The following is an 18,030-nucleotide window of genomic DNA, read 5'->3' as shown; positions in this document are numbered from 1 at the left end:
GTGACTGCACTCCATTCTCTCTAATGCTCTTTTTCAGTTCCTTAAACACCCCAAAAAGAAGGGATTCATGTTCTCTTTGCCCATGATTGACCATCACCGGGAAGGCACAGGAAAAAAACATCAGGATCTCCACGATTTAATCCTTCCCGAAGGCAATTATGAACCACACTATACTGCCTGGAATCAACATATGGGGCTGGTGGAGTACAAGGAGGAGCAGTAGGCAAGACAGGAGGGTTCTTGAAGGCGAAACGCTTCTCTAAAGGAGGGGGGAATGGTAAATCGTCATCGTCTGAGGACGTTTGTTCAAAATTTGTCTGAGACTTACTAACGGCCCTTTTAAAAGAGTCTCTTGGCGGCGTGCAAGGCGGAGGAGGCAGTGGCGGCGCCTCCTCAGCTTTGCCTGAAGGGCGCTCCGGTGAAAGAGGCCAAGTTTTCCTCATCCGATAGATCCCACAAAGGGAACAGTGCAGTACATGCTGTTCCCCAAGTCGTTAAGATATGTACATCCTTTAAAAGGCCATGCTCAAAGCGAGACTTTAGTGCCTTGCCAGCCATTTCCCACAACTCAACGTCCAAGGTGCCATCCTCAGGGAACCAGGGGCAATGTGTAGATATTGCAATATCCTCTGTAACTCAGCGGGAGAAACCGAAACTGAAATCGAGGTGTGAGCAGGGGACAAGTAAGGTATTAATACCAACTGAGCTATCCTCATAAAAGCTTCTATCACATAATAACTAGATAAACGGATCATGATTATTATTTCACCTTGATAGTCAGCATCAATTACTCTGGGAATGATGTTTAAGCCCTTCAAAGCTGAACTAGAGCGTCCCATTAACAAACCAAAATATCCTGATTGTAAAGGTCCCTGTACATTGGTAGGAACAAGAAAGGTTTCGTCAACACAATCTATGATGACTGTCTCTGAGCCATGAGATCCACTCCGGCACTTCCTGACGAGGCCGCCACTAAATCATTCACATAGAGTCGGCCTGCTGATTGAGAGCTCCCCAAATTTGGTTTTTCTGGGCACTGGGGAGTGTGCCCCGTTTGAGTTTCCCGACGCCAAGTCACGGTTGTTTAGAGATATTGCCAGCAATGTTCTCTGTAACTCGGTGGGAGAAACCGAAACTGAAATCGCCTTCAGCAGCCGCTGAAGTGTCTTAAAGTATAATTTCTGCTGAGTCACCAATTGTTGGCCCATCATTCTCACCGGCGACCGGCGAAAGGCGGTTGAAATTCCCCCATATCGTTACTCACCAATAATGCCGCCGATCTTGGATCACATCGGGGTCACCATATGTTGGTGTCGAAATCCAATGTACACATCAGGATAGATGCGGAGACGGCTGATGGCCACTCTGAGTTTATTATAACCAGCGTTTCAATATATACATAGCTTACAGCTGTTAAACATACACAAGTGTTCTGGATGAAGTAATTAGCAAACGCCAAGAATTCTTAGTGATTTCTCAAGGAGCCCTCCCTTGGCCTCTGTTTTGATATTATCATGTTATTGCTGTGCTCGTATACTTTCTCTTGGAGCATGCAAGGCCTCCTAGGCAACGGCCCCTCCTGCTCCCGATATCATGTCTCCATCTGTGCCCCTGTGCAGCCGACGCCTGTCTTAGGTTGCCTCCTCCTGGAGGTCTTACCCATCATTGGCTAACCGGCCTTCTCACCTCCGGGTCGCAGTTTGTTGGCAAGCTTTTTCCAGTGATTATTAACCCTTCCTGTGTCAGAGGCAGCTACAATCTTCTCCTTATTGTTTTCCCTCCCTGAAGCATGCCTAGAGAGTTCACTTGGCCACCCTTGTCATATACACTGATCTTCCCAGGGGAGCAACTCTTTCAAATGAATTTTAATGAACTGACTAAAAAATGTCCAAGGAGACATTATAAAATATAAAAGGAGTGCAATTGCAACCTACTAAAAATATCCAATCTCAATAATTATTCACTATATCTTAACAAAATAAGGTTATGCTACAGTCATACAAATGTGAACTGAAATCTGAGAACATGCTTGACCTCCTCTAATTTAAAGGATGAATCATTTTAGCAAAGACTGTGGGTTATACAGCTTTTTTGATTTTGTCCCAGCTGAAAAGAATAACTTTTGAAGGCCCAGTGGTTACAACAGAGAATGTGGCCATGAGAGGAAGAAATAGTTGCAAGTACAGGTGTTAGAAAGTATACCCAGGTTTTGAACAACTGCTAGTCTCAAAGTTCTTTGATTGTCTCTGTTTGGGCCATTATTGTGTCAAATTTTAACAAAGTGGTTTTATTTCAAAATTTGGTTCCTTACAATTACATGACTGAGTTTGTACCCCTAAAAATTGTGGAAAATATATTGTATATTTAAAAAAAATTCCTAAAACTGAACAAATGTTGTAAGCCTTGTACTATTTCACATGCATATATTTTAAAATAGTGTTTGAAAATTTAGGAGAATTGGAATTACTGAAGGTATTCACCATATTATACTAGCTTTACAGAAAATATTTAATGGCTTATGAATATTTAGTGTTTCATATTTGTAAGTGCTGCTTGCTTTGTGTTCAAAACATTTAAAAGGATCAAGTATATCAAATTAATATGTTTTTGAACCTGAGAAAGTATGATAAATATGAAGTCAATGTCCAGGGTGATTTGTTCAATAAGCCATGTCTTGAATTCCTGTCCAACTACAACCCAGTAAGCTCATTACTGTTCCCTAGGCACATGTGGCAGTCCTGACTCTCAGCTCTGGCCTTATGGTAACATACTGTGGAAAGTTTATTTTTGTCTATAAGAGGGCAGTAGCAAAGGCATTTTCAAAGTTTCCCAAAAAGATATGTGCTCAACTCCCGCACCCTAAACCTACAGTATGTCTGAATCCTAATCCTCCATCCAGGCTGGTTCCCCTCCCACCTACGGTGACAGACCTGCCAGAGGGATACTTCATTCTGGGATTTCCTGAAGTAGTGATCCCCTGAGCTGCTTAAAGGGAGCCTATGCATTGCTGGTCATTTTTGCAATATGTTTCTCACCATCCAGACCATGTATAATGTGTCTTCTTGTTCCATGCAGAGCTAAAAGAACACTGATAAATAACTGCTAACTACTACTTCCTTATAGAATGAGAACTCTACCCACCTCACTCCGGAAATATCTATAAAATTATTTTTATTGTATCCCGTTCCACACCCAACTCCATCACAAACTCTAGGTAAATCAATTTTTGGCTCTATTGAGTCAAATAGAAAGAAAATAAGCCAAACAGAGATTGGTGTAGGCAAGATATTTGGGACAAAAATCTTTAATTTTTACAAGAAGTGAAAAAATAAAGTGCATTTCCTTCCTGACCTATGGAATTAAGTCTTGCTGAGTATGAGTTGCTAAGCAGCATGGAAGGAACCCATGCTGATGTGTCCAATTCTCAACATCTGAGACATTTCTTATCTCATTATCTGCACACAGGGCTTCTGGGAGAATTGAGGACAAAGGTCTCCATGTTAATATTCATCAGAAAATGGATATTCAGGGTGGTCAGCAAGCCTAAATTGGAAAAAGCAATACATGTATGGATTCAATGACTGTAGGGTGGTGGAGAAGTAATTTCTATGAAGCAGTCATTAGAGTAAAGCTAAACATTTTATTTCCTAACTGGATATGGAATCTGCCTTTATTTCTTTCACAAACATGACATCACAATAATTGAAAAATAATAAAAATAATTAAAGTATCCAAGTGATAGTCCCTGCCAAGAACTCAATACCCAGACGAAACAGAGTCAGAAATTCAAATATGATCTTCTCCTTAGCTACTTCTGTCAAGAAAGCAACAAGATAGCCTGTCCTTTCTTATATCAAATCTTTAGTGGAAGAAGAGACTGATTCTGCCTCGTATCTAACAGGACATGTCCAGTCACATGCTTGGAACTGATAAAAACTTTAGGATGACACAGGTTACTGAATGCAATTTCACTTCAATTTTCAAAATTTATCAATTACTAACTTCCCACCACATACAATATATCCAGTTAGTTTCAGAAATGGAAAGAATGCCACATAAAAATCGAGTGCCTTCTACAAGGAGCTTACTGTACAGTAGGGAGATCTCTATTCGGTAATAACCCAAAATAGAAAATGATAGAAAATAATGGCTTTTTATTGAAATATCTAATTTATTGGAAGGATGAATGATTCATTACCACTCTGTATTTATCTCTGCATAATTTCCCTACCTTATTCTTCATTTGAAGCTGTATTAATAAATATATTAGCAAGGATGAAAATACATCTACCAACTTTAGAATATTCACAACTTGTCATTATGCTAGTCCCTTTCCATACATTATCATACTTATTACTATTAGGAATTAAAATTCTCACAGGCAGAAGGAATGAGCCCTCTCTTTCCCTCATTTATAATGAAGGTTTTTCTCAAAATACCAGAACCTTAGAGCATGAAAGAATAGGAAAGATCTACTGTTGGTTATAAATTCTCTCCAACAATGGTGCTTTTGTCTCCAGACTACCCCTTTGGTTTAAATCTCTCTTCTTGAAGATATTGTCCTCTTCATTGAGATCTCCATATTTCAGAAATTCTAAACCCAAAATTCCTATTGATCCCCAAAGACCAGCCTTTCTGGAGGGAAATGTAATATGTCGGTCCTGAACAAAAATGCAGTGAAAAGGAAGGGAGAGAATTGGAAACTTATGAAGAACATAAACTTAGTAGGATCTCATGAAGATTCCATATGGGGGTGACAGGAATTTCTGAAGTGGATGAAAAGCTTGATAGAGAAAACTTTAATCTGGTAAAAAATTGAGACGTTGGGAGCAGATGAAAATAACCATGGTCTTGGAAACATTGAATTAGGCTACACTGGTGATAGCCACAGTATATGTCCACTGGATTGTTGTAGATATGGGAGATCTACATGGAAGATGTAGATTCAGCAATCATCTTGAGCTTCTTAGAAGGCTCCTTGGAGTGATGAAGGCAGGATGTATGTGTGTAAGTCCAAGCTGACCCTGCTTCAATCACCCTGTTGTTGTGTCAGTGAACAAAGATCTGGAGAGTGTCTAGGATGAGATTCCAGAAAGTTCCTTTCCAATCCCTGTCTCAAACTGGCTTCTGTCTTCCTGGTATTGAGTAAATTTTAACAATCATCATACACTCATTATCAGAATACAAACTGAGGCAAACATATTTACAAAATTCACTTACATTTGTGCAGAAAAATACCGAAGATTTCGGTTTAGGTCATCTAAGACTTTCACGTCCTCTGAAGTCAACTGGAATTCAAAAACCTATCACATAAGTAGAAAGATTTTTATGATTTTTAAATTGCATAATTGCCAATCCAGAAAATCCAAGAAAATCAGACTGAATGGTGCAGAGGCAACACTCAAAATGTCTTAGAAGTTTCCAAAAGACATTAAGCAAAATACTCAAGTGGTAATAAATGTCAGGCAAAAATTAAATAGAAATTCATCCTTATATATAATCCTTGAAACTGCACAAGACTACAGACACAAAGGAGATCTTTTAGAAAGCTGAAGGATCAAAGGTGACATTATTCAAAGAGACACAGTCGTGAACTTAGCAAATCTAGAAGAATCTAGAAATACATTTTAAAAATACAACACATAGGGGCTGGCCCCGTGGCCGAGTGGTTAGGTTCGCGCGCTCCGCTGCAGGCGGCCCAGTGTTTCGTTGGTTCGAATCCTGGGCGCAGACATGGCACTGCTCATCAGACCACGCTGAGGCGGCGTCCCACATGCCACAACTAGAGGAACCCACAACGAAGAATACACAACTATGTACCAGGGGCTTTGGGGATAAAAAGGAAAAAATAAAAATCTTTAAAAAAAATACAACACATAATTTACTAATTTTGATGAATAAAAGTGGATTCATATATGCCATCAATGAAGAAGTAGAATGTGAAAAACAATTTTTTCAGGTTATTTAGACCAATAATTCTCAAAATACTAATGATGTCATGTTCGAAGAACACAGTGACTGGCTTGAAGATAATGCCACTGTCTAAATGTGAGACACTTTAAGCACGGAAAAGACTGTCAATAATGGCTAATATATTGAACTAAGTAAATCCACCAGTCAATAATAATACTCCAAGATAGTGATATATTGAGAAGTTGGACAGAGAGACTAATATATACATAATTCGGTCGATGATAGATAGATAGTAGGCAAAATATCAATGACATAACTGATGAATTTAAGTAATGCACTTATTGCATTACTCTTTCAACTTTCCTGTACACTTGAAAATCTTCAAAATGAAATGCTAAATGCTTATCAAAAGAGTATCTAAGTTACCACTTAACTATGAATAAATTTGATGAAAGGATTATGTAAATGCCTTTGGGATTAGTTATGAAATGTATTAAATTATATAAAGAACATCAAGGTAACTAAAAGTTTTATCATAATCATAAATTGGAGGTCTTTGTAAAAGCGAAATTTTTCTCCAAATTCATCTATAATTTTAATGCAATAGGAACCAAGGACGTACATTCTTATTTTTCATGGAAGTTTATAAGTGATACTCTACTTGGCATTAAAGAACAACTAGTCAAGAATAGCCAAGACATTCTTAAAGAAGAGAGAGGAATAAAGAAACAATTTTACCATTCTGAAAAGCAAGATTTATTTTACAGAATAATTAGACAGTAGAGAAAAGTAAGTAATTGAATAGAAAAAAGAGACTAGAAATGGACTGAGGGACATTTGATATATGACAGAGAAGACTATGAAAATCTGTGGGAAAATATAGACATTTGGATTTTCATTTATACAGGTACACATTTGGGTCCAATTTCACATCGTATTGAAAAATCAACCCCAGGTGTATTAGAGATCCAAATTTGAATGAGAAGACAAAAGCATTTTTGTAAGAGTCTCTAACCCTTGAATCTAGCCTGTCCTGTAACTTGCGGTGGACAAGAAAATTTGCCAGAAGAGTGGTGAGTCCAATCTGAGACTACACATGAAAAGGCGCTGCAAGTATCCACTCACTGCTTGGGATCATGCCACTCTGATGAGATGAAGAACAGAACAGTTGGCAATAATCTTGCCAACTATGTGAAAATTTTTATGGAACAAAGTTTGTACATCAGTGACAACGGCCAAAACCTCTCCTAAAGCAGAGGTGGCTCCTTGCTTGGCTTTTAATTGCAAATACATGAGAGACTCCAGCCTAGAAGAGAAGTGCTTAGTTGAGCATAGGCTAACTGTCAAACCACAGAATCCTGAACTAAATAAATGGCTGTTGTAGTAAAACTCTAAATTGGGGATAGTTTGCTATGCAGCTATAGCTAATGGTATAATAATGGTGTCTCTACACATTCATAAATTGATAGACAAGTTGATAAAAATGAACAAAGACTTGAATGGGCACGTCACAAAAGTGGAAATTCATGCAAAATAAATACATGAAAATGAAAGTACATTAGTATCCAAGGAAATGCAAACTAAAAGCATAGTGATTTGGAGATTGAAGATCACTGCTACATTCTGATGTTTGCGTGTCTCCAAAATCTTACATTGGAAAACTAACCCACATTGTGATAGTATTAGAAAGTGGGGACTTCGAGGGGTGATTAGGTCGTGACAGTGGAGCCCTCTTTAATAAAAGCGACCTGAAAGAGATCTCTTGCCCATTCCAGCATGTTAGGATACAATGAGAAGTGTGAGACCCAGAAGAGAGCCCTGACCTGACCACACTAGCAGCTTGATCTCAGACTTCCATCATCCGGAACTGTAAGAAATAAATTTTTGTTGTTCATAAGACACCCAGTCTGTGGTATTTTGTTATAGCAGCCTAAATAGACAAAGAAAATCCCATAGCTCATTTCCCTCATTTTAGAATGAAAAAAATGAGATTTACTTGCACGGGGCTAAAGAGTACATTGAAGATTTCATGCTAGAAATAAAATCTCTGTTTTCTCTCCAATCTCTTACTGTGGCAAAAGGAGGAGAAAACCAATGGGAACACACATAAGGTGTACACACATGGGAAATAACAGATAACTCATCTGAGCCCAAAGATGCATTGAGAGCCTTACAAAGAAGAATAAGCATGTAGGATATTATTTAGAAATCCTATGCCCACAGCCTCACTCATCACCTGCACATTCTCTTTGATCCGCTTCTCATTATAACTCTTGGCCAGAACCACAACCCCACGCTGTAGCTGGTAGCGAAGGGCAATCAGTGCTGGAGTTCGCTGGTACTTTTTTGCCATGGCACAAAGAACTGGATCCTCCAAGAGGACTGGGGAGCTCTGGTCTACCCTGAAAGGAAATTCAGTAATGTTGAAGACCTGAGATTCAGTACTCAGTTTGTTCCGAAGCTTCCAAACAGACTCAGCACATCCATTCTAGACCACTGCTTCTTAAAATGTGGTCCAGGGACCAGAAACATCGCTATCATCCAGGAACTTGTTAGGAAGGCAAATTCCATGGCATAACATAAGACCACCTGAGTCAGAAACTAAAGTGTAGCACCCAGCAATCTGTGTTTTCAAAGCCCTCCAGGTCATTTTGATGCATACTTGAGTTCAGACCAATGCTTCCAAATCATGGATTTTTCTTAGTACTTCTCAGTGGTTGTCTTTCTTCTCTGATCGTAACCCTCAAAGTAAGAAGAAGAGCAGAAAGGAGAAAGAGAAATAAAAAGAATAGGATAATTTTTACTTTAACTTTACTAAGATATTGATAAAAGCTGAGTATTCCCAAAAGGATAATTATTCATTTTATCATTACTTATCATATGCAATATTTCTATAGAAGTTTCCAAAAACGTCTCAGATTGTAATTTTTCTCTGATGCTAAACCTGGGAGTTACATTTGTGTGTGTGTGTGTGTGTGTGTGTGTGTGTGAGGAAGATTGGCCCTGAGCTAACATCCATTGTAGATCTTGCTCTTCTTGCTTTAGGGTGAGAGTCCCTGGGCTAACATCTGTGGCAATCTTCCTCTATGTGGGATGCCAACACATCATGGCTTGGTGAGTGGTGCATAGGTGTGTGCCCAGGATCTGAACCTGTGGGCCATAGACTGCCAAAGCAGAGTATATAAACTTAACCACTACAGCACCAAGCCAGCCCCTGGGAGTTAAATATTACTATCCTGATTTTAGACATAAAGTAGATGAGATTAAGAGAGTATATTACTAGAAATGTTAGTTAACAAATAACTAAATCATGATTTAGGCTTATGACTCTTGTCTTGATTATTGGATTATATATAGATTTTAATGCTGGCAGTTATTATTGATGAAGCGGACACATATAATGGTAAAGATCTGGCAGGGTGATTGGGTGATAATGGAGAAGGGTTTCTTTCATCCCTCACCTTTCTCCCCTAAACCAGTTGAGAGTTAATTCCAGAAAACTGAGTCCAGTATGATTAAAACTATTTCATCAAAAGTAGTTTTAGGGAATCTCCCTGTTATCTTCATTACCATTGTTTTAGACGTTGTGTTCCCAAAGCACTATAGGCAACTAGGACTATGTCTTTTGACTTGCAGAAATCCAGCAGTTTCCTCTGGGTGAGATAAGGATGACATTCCACCTACAGAATGCCAATATGGAAAAGTGTCAGATTATATTAAATGGCAATATTAAAATAAACAGAAAGAGTAAAAGCCAAGAAAAAGCTGAATAAAAAAATTGTGTATTATTAAATATGAGCTGAAAATATCAACATCAAGTAATGATTTTTTTAAATAAATATTATATCTCTATTCACTAAAAGGGTAAAGAAAAAAAATGACATTCCTGAGAACAACTGACTCTATGGATCAGATCTTGTTTTCTCAGTATCGTTATACACTACCAGGAGACATGGCTAATTCCAGATACAGGACAGGAAAAGAACTTTTTGATCCTTGGACATAAAATTGCACCAGAAAGCAAAAAATTATTCAAAGATGTATGAAGGGATATCTAAAGGATAAAAGAACCAGTTTGATGGGGATCTCAATGGTGACATATGGCAGGTTTGAGCATCAAAGGGAATAATGACTAACAGAAATTATAACACATAGAGTAAATACAAATTCATAAGTCCATAACGATGAGATAGAGAGAAAGAGACAGGAAAAAAACTCAAAAATCTTTGCTCCCACTGAAGGTGATTCTTAAAATGACTGCTTTCTTGAAACATTGATAATTAAAGGGAAAGAATTAAGCTTTTAGCATACCTTATGGGAACAATTATATTTTACCCTGATTTGATGAAGGGATTTTTTGTTTCCAAAAAATGTCAGGTAAAAAATTATAAAATATTGCTTAAAATTGAAAATTATTATTTACAAATCCCAATGAAATAACCAATTCAGGGTAAAAACATTGATAGCTACTCAAACATTTTATGAAAACTTGGGGCAATATGGCTTCCTCTGATTACAATTATCACCCAGCAGATTGCTAGGTAACTTCAAAGGCAAAATCATATACTGACAAAGAAAACACCTGGCTACAACTAGCTTAACCAAGAGAACAAAACTAAAATTTCACATAGTGGGACAACTTGTCATGACAGGCTTCCTGCTGGAGTGCAATTTGAGAGATGCATCACACAAAGCAAAATTTCTTGCCAAAAGTCTTTAACCTTCAGGTAATAAGACATTCAGAGCTACCTTTTAACATAGAAACTCAGAATAGAGAAAAAGTTAATTGATGTCACAAGACAACAATCAGGTGAATCCAGAATATTTAACAAAAATCTGTCTGGGTGTCATGGGGAATAAAGGGGTGAGTGACCATTCTTGCATAACAAAGCTTAAAAAGACATGAATAAAAATCTGCAGACCACAAGTGGCTCATGATTAAAAAAGATCTATAAAACACTTTGAGAAAGCTCTAGGAAAGTTTGAATATGGATTGACTAGTAGACCATATGCTTTTTGAGATCCATAGGGTAAGTTGTCATATCTACAGCTTAGTTTGAACAAGGTCAGCAAAATATTGCATGTGTGTGTGTGTGTATCTGTATACACACACATATATGCACATATTTGGCAATGCGATAAAATGTGAAAAATTGTTAATATTGGAGGGAAAACATGGATGTTCTTTACCATACTCTTAACTTCTCTGAATCTCTGAAAATTTTCGTAATAAAAATTGTGAGTAAAGCTAATGCTAGAATCACATGAATGTATTAACTTTTATAGTTGAAAATCAATAGTGATATAGCACTATATGTCAAATTCTTGAACTTCATAAGCCACATTTTCCAATTGGAGACACTTACTTCTTGACTCAAAGTTATACCTTGAAGACATTATGGTAAATGAAATAAGGCATTCACAGAGGGACAAGAAGTACATGATACCAGTTATAAGAGGAATCTAAAATAGTCAAACTCACAGAACCAGTGAGCAGATTCTTAGTCACCAGAGGATGGGAGGAGGGAGAAATCTGGAGTTGCTAATTATGGTCATGAAGCCTCAATTATGCAAGATGAATAAGTCCTAGAGATCTGCTGTATAACATTGTTCCCATAGTTAACAATATTCTTTTGTATTGTATTGCATACTTCAAAATTTGATAAGTGAGTAGATCTTATATTAAATGTTCTTACATAATGAAATAAAAGTAGACAAAAAGAGTAAGAACACAGAACCAGACACAGAATAATGTGTATAAACAATTCATTTAAGGGTAGAAATTGACAAGGAGAATCAGATTAAGACTAAGTAAATAACAAGATCTGCTCTGTATTCCTGAAAATGTTCCAGAGTGTTGATTTCATCCACAATTAGTATCACCGTAAATCATCCCTCTAGCCTGGATGAATTTCATAGTCTCCAGTTATTTTTTCTTGTATCTGTGCTTCTTATTCAAAGACCCATGAAAGCAAAGATATCAAGATGAAGGATTCAGACATCCAAACTCCCTCCAAACCCCTAGCACCTACGTCATCTTATTTTCACTCTTTCCTTATTTACTTCCAATTCCAAATTTTCATAACCTTCCTTCCTGTACACAGTTTCCTCCAAATCACTTTCACCAATCCAATCTCTGACCATGATTTACAGCTCAAAGAAATGTCACCTTCCCTCTAAGTTCTGGCTAACTGTTTTAGCCTGCCATTAACTCTTTTACCTTCTTTAAATTCTTATGGAAAATTTACAACTAAAGTCTTACCACTTTTTTCATTAAGAACAGATACAATTATGGGTTCCTTCCATGCCCATCAAGACAGAAGCTCTGCCCTCTAGAATCTTCTGTTCCATAAAAGTAGGATGGATAGGAATGGAGACCAAATAGACATCTGGCAGAGTGCCAGAAGAAAAAGATGAAGAATAGAAAGTAGAGGAAGCCAAGGGTGCTCACCTGGTTGCAGACAGGCTTATACTTGAGCCCTGGCTTGTTCAGAATCATCTCCAGCTGCCTGCGGTTAAAGTTGGACACCCCAATGGACTTGGTCAATCCTGCATCTTTACACTTCTCCATGGCCTGGGGAGGAAAGGGTGGTGAAGAATCACTTGTACAACTGGCTATAGATCAAGAATAAATGCAAGAAAAATCTGTTAAAAGGAACAACTGTCAAGAAATAACAATGAAGCCAATTGGCATGAATAACAAGAAGAGAAAAATATAGCAAATTAAACAGAGAAAGAATGTAGTGATGGCAAGGATAAGGACTACTGTTTTCTCTGAGAAAAATGCGAGACAGTATACACCTTGAAGGAAAGAGATGCCTGTCTTTGTTGTCCAAAATTATTCTGCTCCATTTCTCTCAATATTTTGGTAATGATTTCCTCCACATGACTACAGCATATCTATTCCTTTAAAATTTATGAATTGCTGAATCTAATGGTGCATAGCTCATTCTCATAAGCAGAAGGGGAAATCAGATCCCCCCTCTCCTCATTTCCTCTGTGCTCTCACCTCCAAGCACTCACCTCCCATGTAGCACAGAGATCCACTGTGTCAAACATTAGTTTTCCATGTTCATCTTTGGGAAGAAGTTCCTCCCCTGGCTGGAATAGAAGCAATCATTTTAGTGACGCCACAAAATAATTTCTCCAAACTTAGCAAGGCTGCCAGGAAACTAAACCTATGTCAGTTAGGATCTGAAACATACTAGATACTAATATTTATAAAATGATTTGCATATGGAGGTGTAAGGAATGTCTTTAGGACACAGGCTTCCTTCCACTAATCTCTTACACTGATTATATGTTTTAATAAACTCATTTTCCTCAGTCCTAAAGGGAACTCATAGTATCTTATGTTAGCCTTATCTGTCCTTATATTTTCCTCTTGCAAAAAGCTTCCCTCACACTGGAAATGACAGTAAGTTACATGGCCTTATCTCCATTAAAAAGAAAACATTGCAATTTTGACCCAGGCTAGACAATGGAGTTCCTCATCTGTCTGAACATTCAATGGCCCAAAGGCAGGCACATGAACCAAACAAGGACATCTGAGGTTCTCTTAAGAATTAAGATGCGATTAGAAGACCAGAGACACTCTCAAGTGTTAGTGACAACGAGACTTGAACTGCCCCATGGCCATATTTGCCACCAAGGGAAAATCTTGCAAGAAAAATAAAGCAAACCAATAATAATGGAAAGTTAAGGGATAGAGAAAAGGAGACATTTCAGAAGACTATTTCAAATTCTTAAATCTGTCCATGTCTTGGACTTCTCATTGACATAACCCAACAAACTGTTCTGAATAACATAGCTTGAGTAGATTTCTATAGCTTAAAATCAAGAATCCTACATAAGATAATACTTTAATGGCTAAGTGTAATCAACAAAATTCAATTTTGAAGGTAGCCAAGGGTGCAGGCAAGGTCTCCAAAGTCCCTATGATGGCTGCTAGATTTGGACCAACCCAAAGTTTGCACCATAATATCATATCAATATCATAATATTGAAATGGAGAGAGAGGAGATCAATTCATTATCCTAAAGTATATGGCAGTTTCATTGCTCACCACAGCTGTGTGAACCTTTGTGTTCCTGACAGCCCCAAGAGACACAGGATTCATAATCAGGAATGCATGTTGAGTATTCCTATGTTTATTTCCTTGAGTTTTTGAGGCAGAGGATTTGAGATTGTTGAACTCTTTTCTCTGGGAGGCATGGAAAGGTAATTAAGGATTCAAAAAAAAAAAAAGGACATGAAGAGCTAATCAGGAATTATTATTTTGAGGATTCTTTCCTAGTGTAATACTTCCTACATCCTTCTAAGCAAAATCTTAATTCATCATCCATACAAGCTGATAGACATTCTGACACAAGAAGTAAAGTAGGTGTGATTATGCAAATTGCCAACCTTCAGAGCCACTGGAGAATGAATAATATAGAGATCGACATAATCCAGTTGAAGATTTTTCAGAGATCTTTCCAAGGCTGGCTGGACCAACTGTGGTTGAAGGAAAGTGACCCAAAGCTGCAGAGGTTAAAGAATGGAAGTTGCATTGGATTAATACTTCAGCCAGTTTGTTTTTCTTGTTTCTCCTAATAAATAAACATTTTTCTACTTGTTGGAAACTTATGACTACATAGGAAAGATGCTTTTTTCTTTCTTGCATTCCCTTTTGATCTGACTTACTCCTAGATACACTATTATTTGTTTGGATTTATCATCAGTACCTCTACTAACAATGGAAGGAAATGAACCATCAAATAGAAAGTGTTATCAAACAATAGCCATGCCCATTATCTGAACTCTGTTGGATGGAGTCTACAAAGCAGTTCACAAGGATAGCCTAATTCTATCAAATATTCAATCTTAATTGGAATAAGTAGCATCCCTTTTTTCAGATAACTGTGGGCAAAAAGTGCTTCAAACATATTAATATGTGCTGGGCACAATTCAGCTATATTTTTATATGTATCTATAGATATAACTATATCTTGTTTAATAAACAATGTGCGTGTTATATTGCTCTCTCTTACTGAGTGAGGTGAGAAGTGAGATTCAGAATGTTAAGAAATTGTAGTAAGTCATTCAGATGATAAGGGAAACTGTAATCTGATAACAGTTCTGTCTGATTCAATAGTCCATGCTAAATCACACTGACATGGTCTGAGGATCAGAAAAGTAGCGACTACACTTTGAAATCATAAACTTTAAAAAAAAACAGTGATGAGAAAGCTATCATCTTTTTTTGACACGACATTTAATACATGAATATGAGTGAAAATAGTTGTACCAATAAGCACAATTCACCAAACATCTGGTCCTATTATATACTTGTGATCTCCACACAATTACGTTCACACATGTTCACACACACACACCACATATACAGCACCTTTGAAGTGTAGAATATGTCTTCTCTCTTCACAGTGCCATCTTCAATTTTGCTTCGGATGGCCTGTCCAACTTCCTTTTCATTGTTGTACAAATGAGCACAATCAATGTGGCGGAACCCAGCATCTATAGCTAATTCGGTGGCCTCCGTAGCTTTGCTTTTGGGAACCTAGATGAGCAACCAAAGGTCAAAGTTGGATATCCATGTGATTGACAGATAGGTAAGGCACAGCTTTGACCTTCCCAAGAATTAATTTTCCCTTATGTCTTAGCTTAATTCTGCACATGTAGTGATGAACCCATGTCAGTTTGCCTGGGTCTTTCCTGGTAAGTAATAAAAGTTGGGCATCTGAAGAACTCCTTCAATGGCATTCACTGGTTGATCACTAACATTGAAGGTCCCCAAGATCACCCCCAGATTCAGTGATTTGCTGGAAGAAATCATAGGACTCAGCATAGAGTTAGAGTCATGGATATGATTTATATACTGAGAGATTACTAAGCAAAATCAACAAACAGAAAAGGAACATGGAATGAAGTCTCAAAAAACAAGGTGATCACTTCTAAGTGTCCACTACCAGTGTTGTCACACAGAACATGCTGAATAAAAATTGTGAATAAATTTTAAAAATATATATATTATGTGGTACAATGTGATGTTTTCATAACATTAAGCATCATGAAATGATTACCACAATAAGGCTAATTAAAATGCTCATCATGTCACTTAGTAAACTTCTTTGTGTGTGTGGTGAGAACACTTAACATCTTCACTCTTACCAAATTTCAAGAATATAATACTTTTTAAACTATAGTTGCCATACTGTACATTATTTCTCCAGAAACCATTCATTTTACAACTGCCAGCTTGTATACCCTTTGACTAATATCTCCCAATTTTTCCAACTAGCTCCTCCCCGAGCCCTTTATCACCACTCCCCTACTCTCTGCTTTTATGAGTTTGCTTTTTCCAGATTCCATGTATCAGTGGGAACATGCAGTATTTGTCTTTCTGTGTCTGTCTTATTTCACCTAGCATAATGCTCCCCAGGTTCATCCATGTGGTTGCAAATGGTGGGATTTCCATCTGTTTTATGGCTGCATAACATTCCATTTATTTTTAAGTATTTCAGAAGCTTCCTTTGTTCAACGATGTTGCTAGGAGCTAGATTCTTGGTCTAACTGACCTCTGCTGCTTATGTTCATTCCTTAGATGTAGGAGCATTCAGAGGTTTACAAAGGTGAAGCTTCAGTGATATCCTTGACCCTTCACTCCCCTTCATCCCACTTTCCACTACAAAGTAAACAAGTCCTGTCTTCTGTCTCCAAAATGTCTCTTTCAACATTTCCGTCTGTCTTATAAATGAGAAAGTGAGACTCAACATTTAAGTAGTAGCCCCTTGTCATGCAACTAAATAGTCCAAAGCCAACTTGGGAAGGCAAATTTCCAGCTTCCAGTTTAGCAACTCAGTGACTTTTCTCTCTCTAGGCCCAAGATCCAACTTTAACTATTTGCTTCAATCTAATGTAGTAACAAAGATGAAGAACCGAAACCTTGCTCTGGAAGACTGTAGCTTATCCCTTCAAATGGTATTATCTTTCCATTCAGGATAAATTTCCAAGAAGTAGGTGAAGTTAAAGGGAAACTACATGTGGACTACAATTGCCAGGCACTCAGCAGTGCGTATCCTTTTTGGTGGGAGGAAAGATTTTTTGAATTTCAGTAATATACAGAGAAACCACTCCCATGTAATTACCCTCAAAGCAAGGCAGCTTATAGTCAGTGTTCTTGACTGCTAAATTTTATCACTTTTGCCAACCTGGGAAATAGATAGAAACTGGAGGAAAACCCAGAAGACTCTATGGGTGACCACACAGTCAGACCCTGATGTGGAAAGAACACTGGCTGCTTTGTCTCTCTGTATAAGGCCTGTTTCTAGGCTGGTTACAAGAACAAAATGAGCCTCCCAGAGTCACAAAGTAACTCAATGACTTGCCAACCTGAGTCAGCTTCCACTCATGCTCGGTCTATTTTCTTTGGAATCCTCAACCCCAAGATCACTACTGTTACCTCTTCAGGCGCATATGTGCCAAATCCCAGGACAGGAATGGAGTGGCCATCATTTAGTTTCAAACGCCAACCTTTGGGATCCATTGACTGTTGCTTCTCTGTCTAAGCAGACTCTGTGTAATCTTCTGCTCTCACAGCTTGTATGAATAAGAGGAGGGTAACACCCAAGTCTGCAGTCCAACTATTACCAAGTGGAATGTGGGAGGAGCGAGGTTAAAACAGAAACTCAGGGAGTGATAAGACAGTTTTAACCAGTTAATTTGTTGGTTTTGTTTTATCAAAGGGGTATCTTAATGATCTATTATATAATGACAAGTAAATTTTACCTTCAGGATCCACATCCAGCAGTAAATTATTACAAAACATTAGCTGAAAAATTATTGACCATACGTTAGACCAGAAACCTCCAGATACCAATCTCTTATTTTTTTCTTTTGCCATGAGGAAGCCCCTTCTTGAACATACATCATTTGAAACAATTAAGTGTCTTACACACATAAAAAGACACACAACTTAGAAGAATGATTAACAAGCATTTTTTAAAAAGATGACCCTCAATAGGAAATTAGAACTTAAAATTGAAAGAAAGCTTGTCTTTTTACCTTTCTCATTAGAAAAATTATTTTTGTTTCTATTTTTTCTTTGCTTTATAAAAA

General features: G+C 37.6%; 1 protein-coding gene across 6 annotated transcripts; it reads right to left on the bottom strand.

Annotated features, from left to right (window-relative positions):
• Positions 1–3,155: 3,155 nt before the first annotated feature.
• On the bottom strand, positions 3,156–17,531 carry LOC106824649 (aldo-keto reductase family 1 member C23-like protein). Of its 6 annotated transcripts, none has more exons than XM_044762281.2 (10): positions 17,375–17,531; positions 15,305–15,472; positions 14,320–14,436; positions 13,979–14,116; positions 12,937–13,014; positions 12,365–12,487; positions 9,484–9,593; positions 8,150–8,315; positions 5,221–5,303; positions 3,274–3,543 (listed from the first exon to the last, which is right to left on the bottom strand). In XM_044762281.2, exons 1-10 carry the CDS (start codon positions 17,456–17,458, stop codon positions 3,501–3,503), a joined length of 1,110 nt encoding a protein of 369 aa, XP_044618216.1. In that variant the 5' UTR covers positions 17,459–17,531; the 3' UTR covers positions 3,274–3,500. The 6 variants fall into 6 exon arrangements, with proteins under 6 accessions (XP_044618219.1, XP_044618216.1, XP_044618218.1 ...); XM_044762279.2 differs by lacking the exon at positions 3,274–3,543 and adding an exon at positions 3,623–5,135; XM_044762284.2 differs by lacking the exon at positions 13,979–14,116 and having other exon boundaries at positions 3,156–3,543.
• Positions 17,532–18,030: the final 499 nt, after the last annotated feature.

Source organism: Equus asinus, chromosome 29, assembly GCF_041296235.1.
Source record: "Equus asinus isolate D_3611 breed Donkey chromosome 29, EquAss-T2T_v2, whole genome shotgun sequence".
Taxonomy (NCBI): domain Eukaryota; kingdom Metazoa; phylum Chordata; class Mammalia; order Perissodactyla; family Equidae; genus Equus; species Equus asinus.
This window is presented reverse-complemented; position numbering and strand designations above follow the sequence as displayed.

Coding starts and splice junctions, on each gene's coding strand:
- LOC106824649 (XM_070500963.1), bottom strand. CDS start 17,458: ATGGATCCCAAAGGTTGGCGTTTGAAACTAAATGATGGCCACTCCATT. Junction 14,437..15,304: donor ACATATTCTACACTTCAAAG/GTGCTGTATATG, acceptor TAACCTCTGCAG/CTTTGGGTCACTTTCCTTCA. Junction 5,827..8,149: donor GGATCAAAGAGAATGTGCAG/GTGATGAGTGAG, acceptor TTATCCCCAAAG/CCCCTGGTACATAGTTGTGT.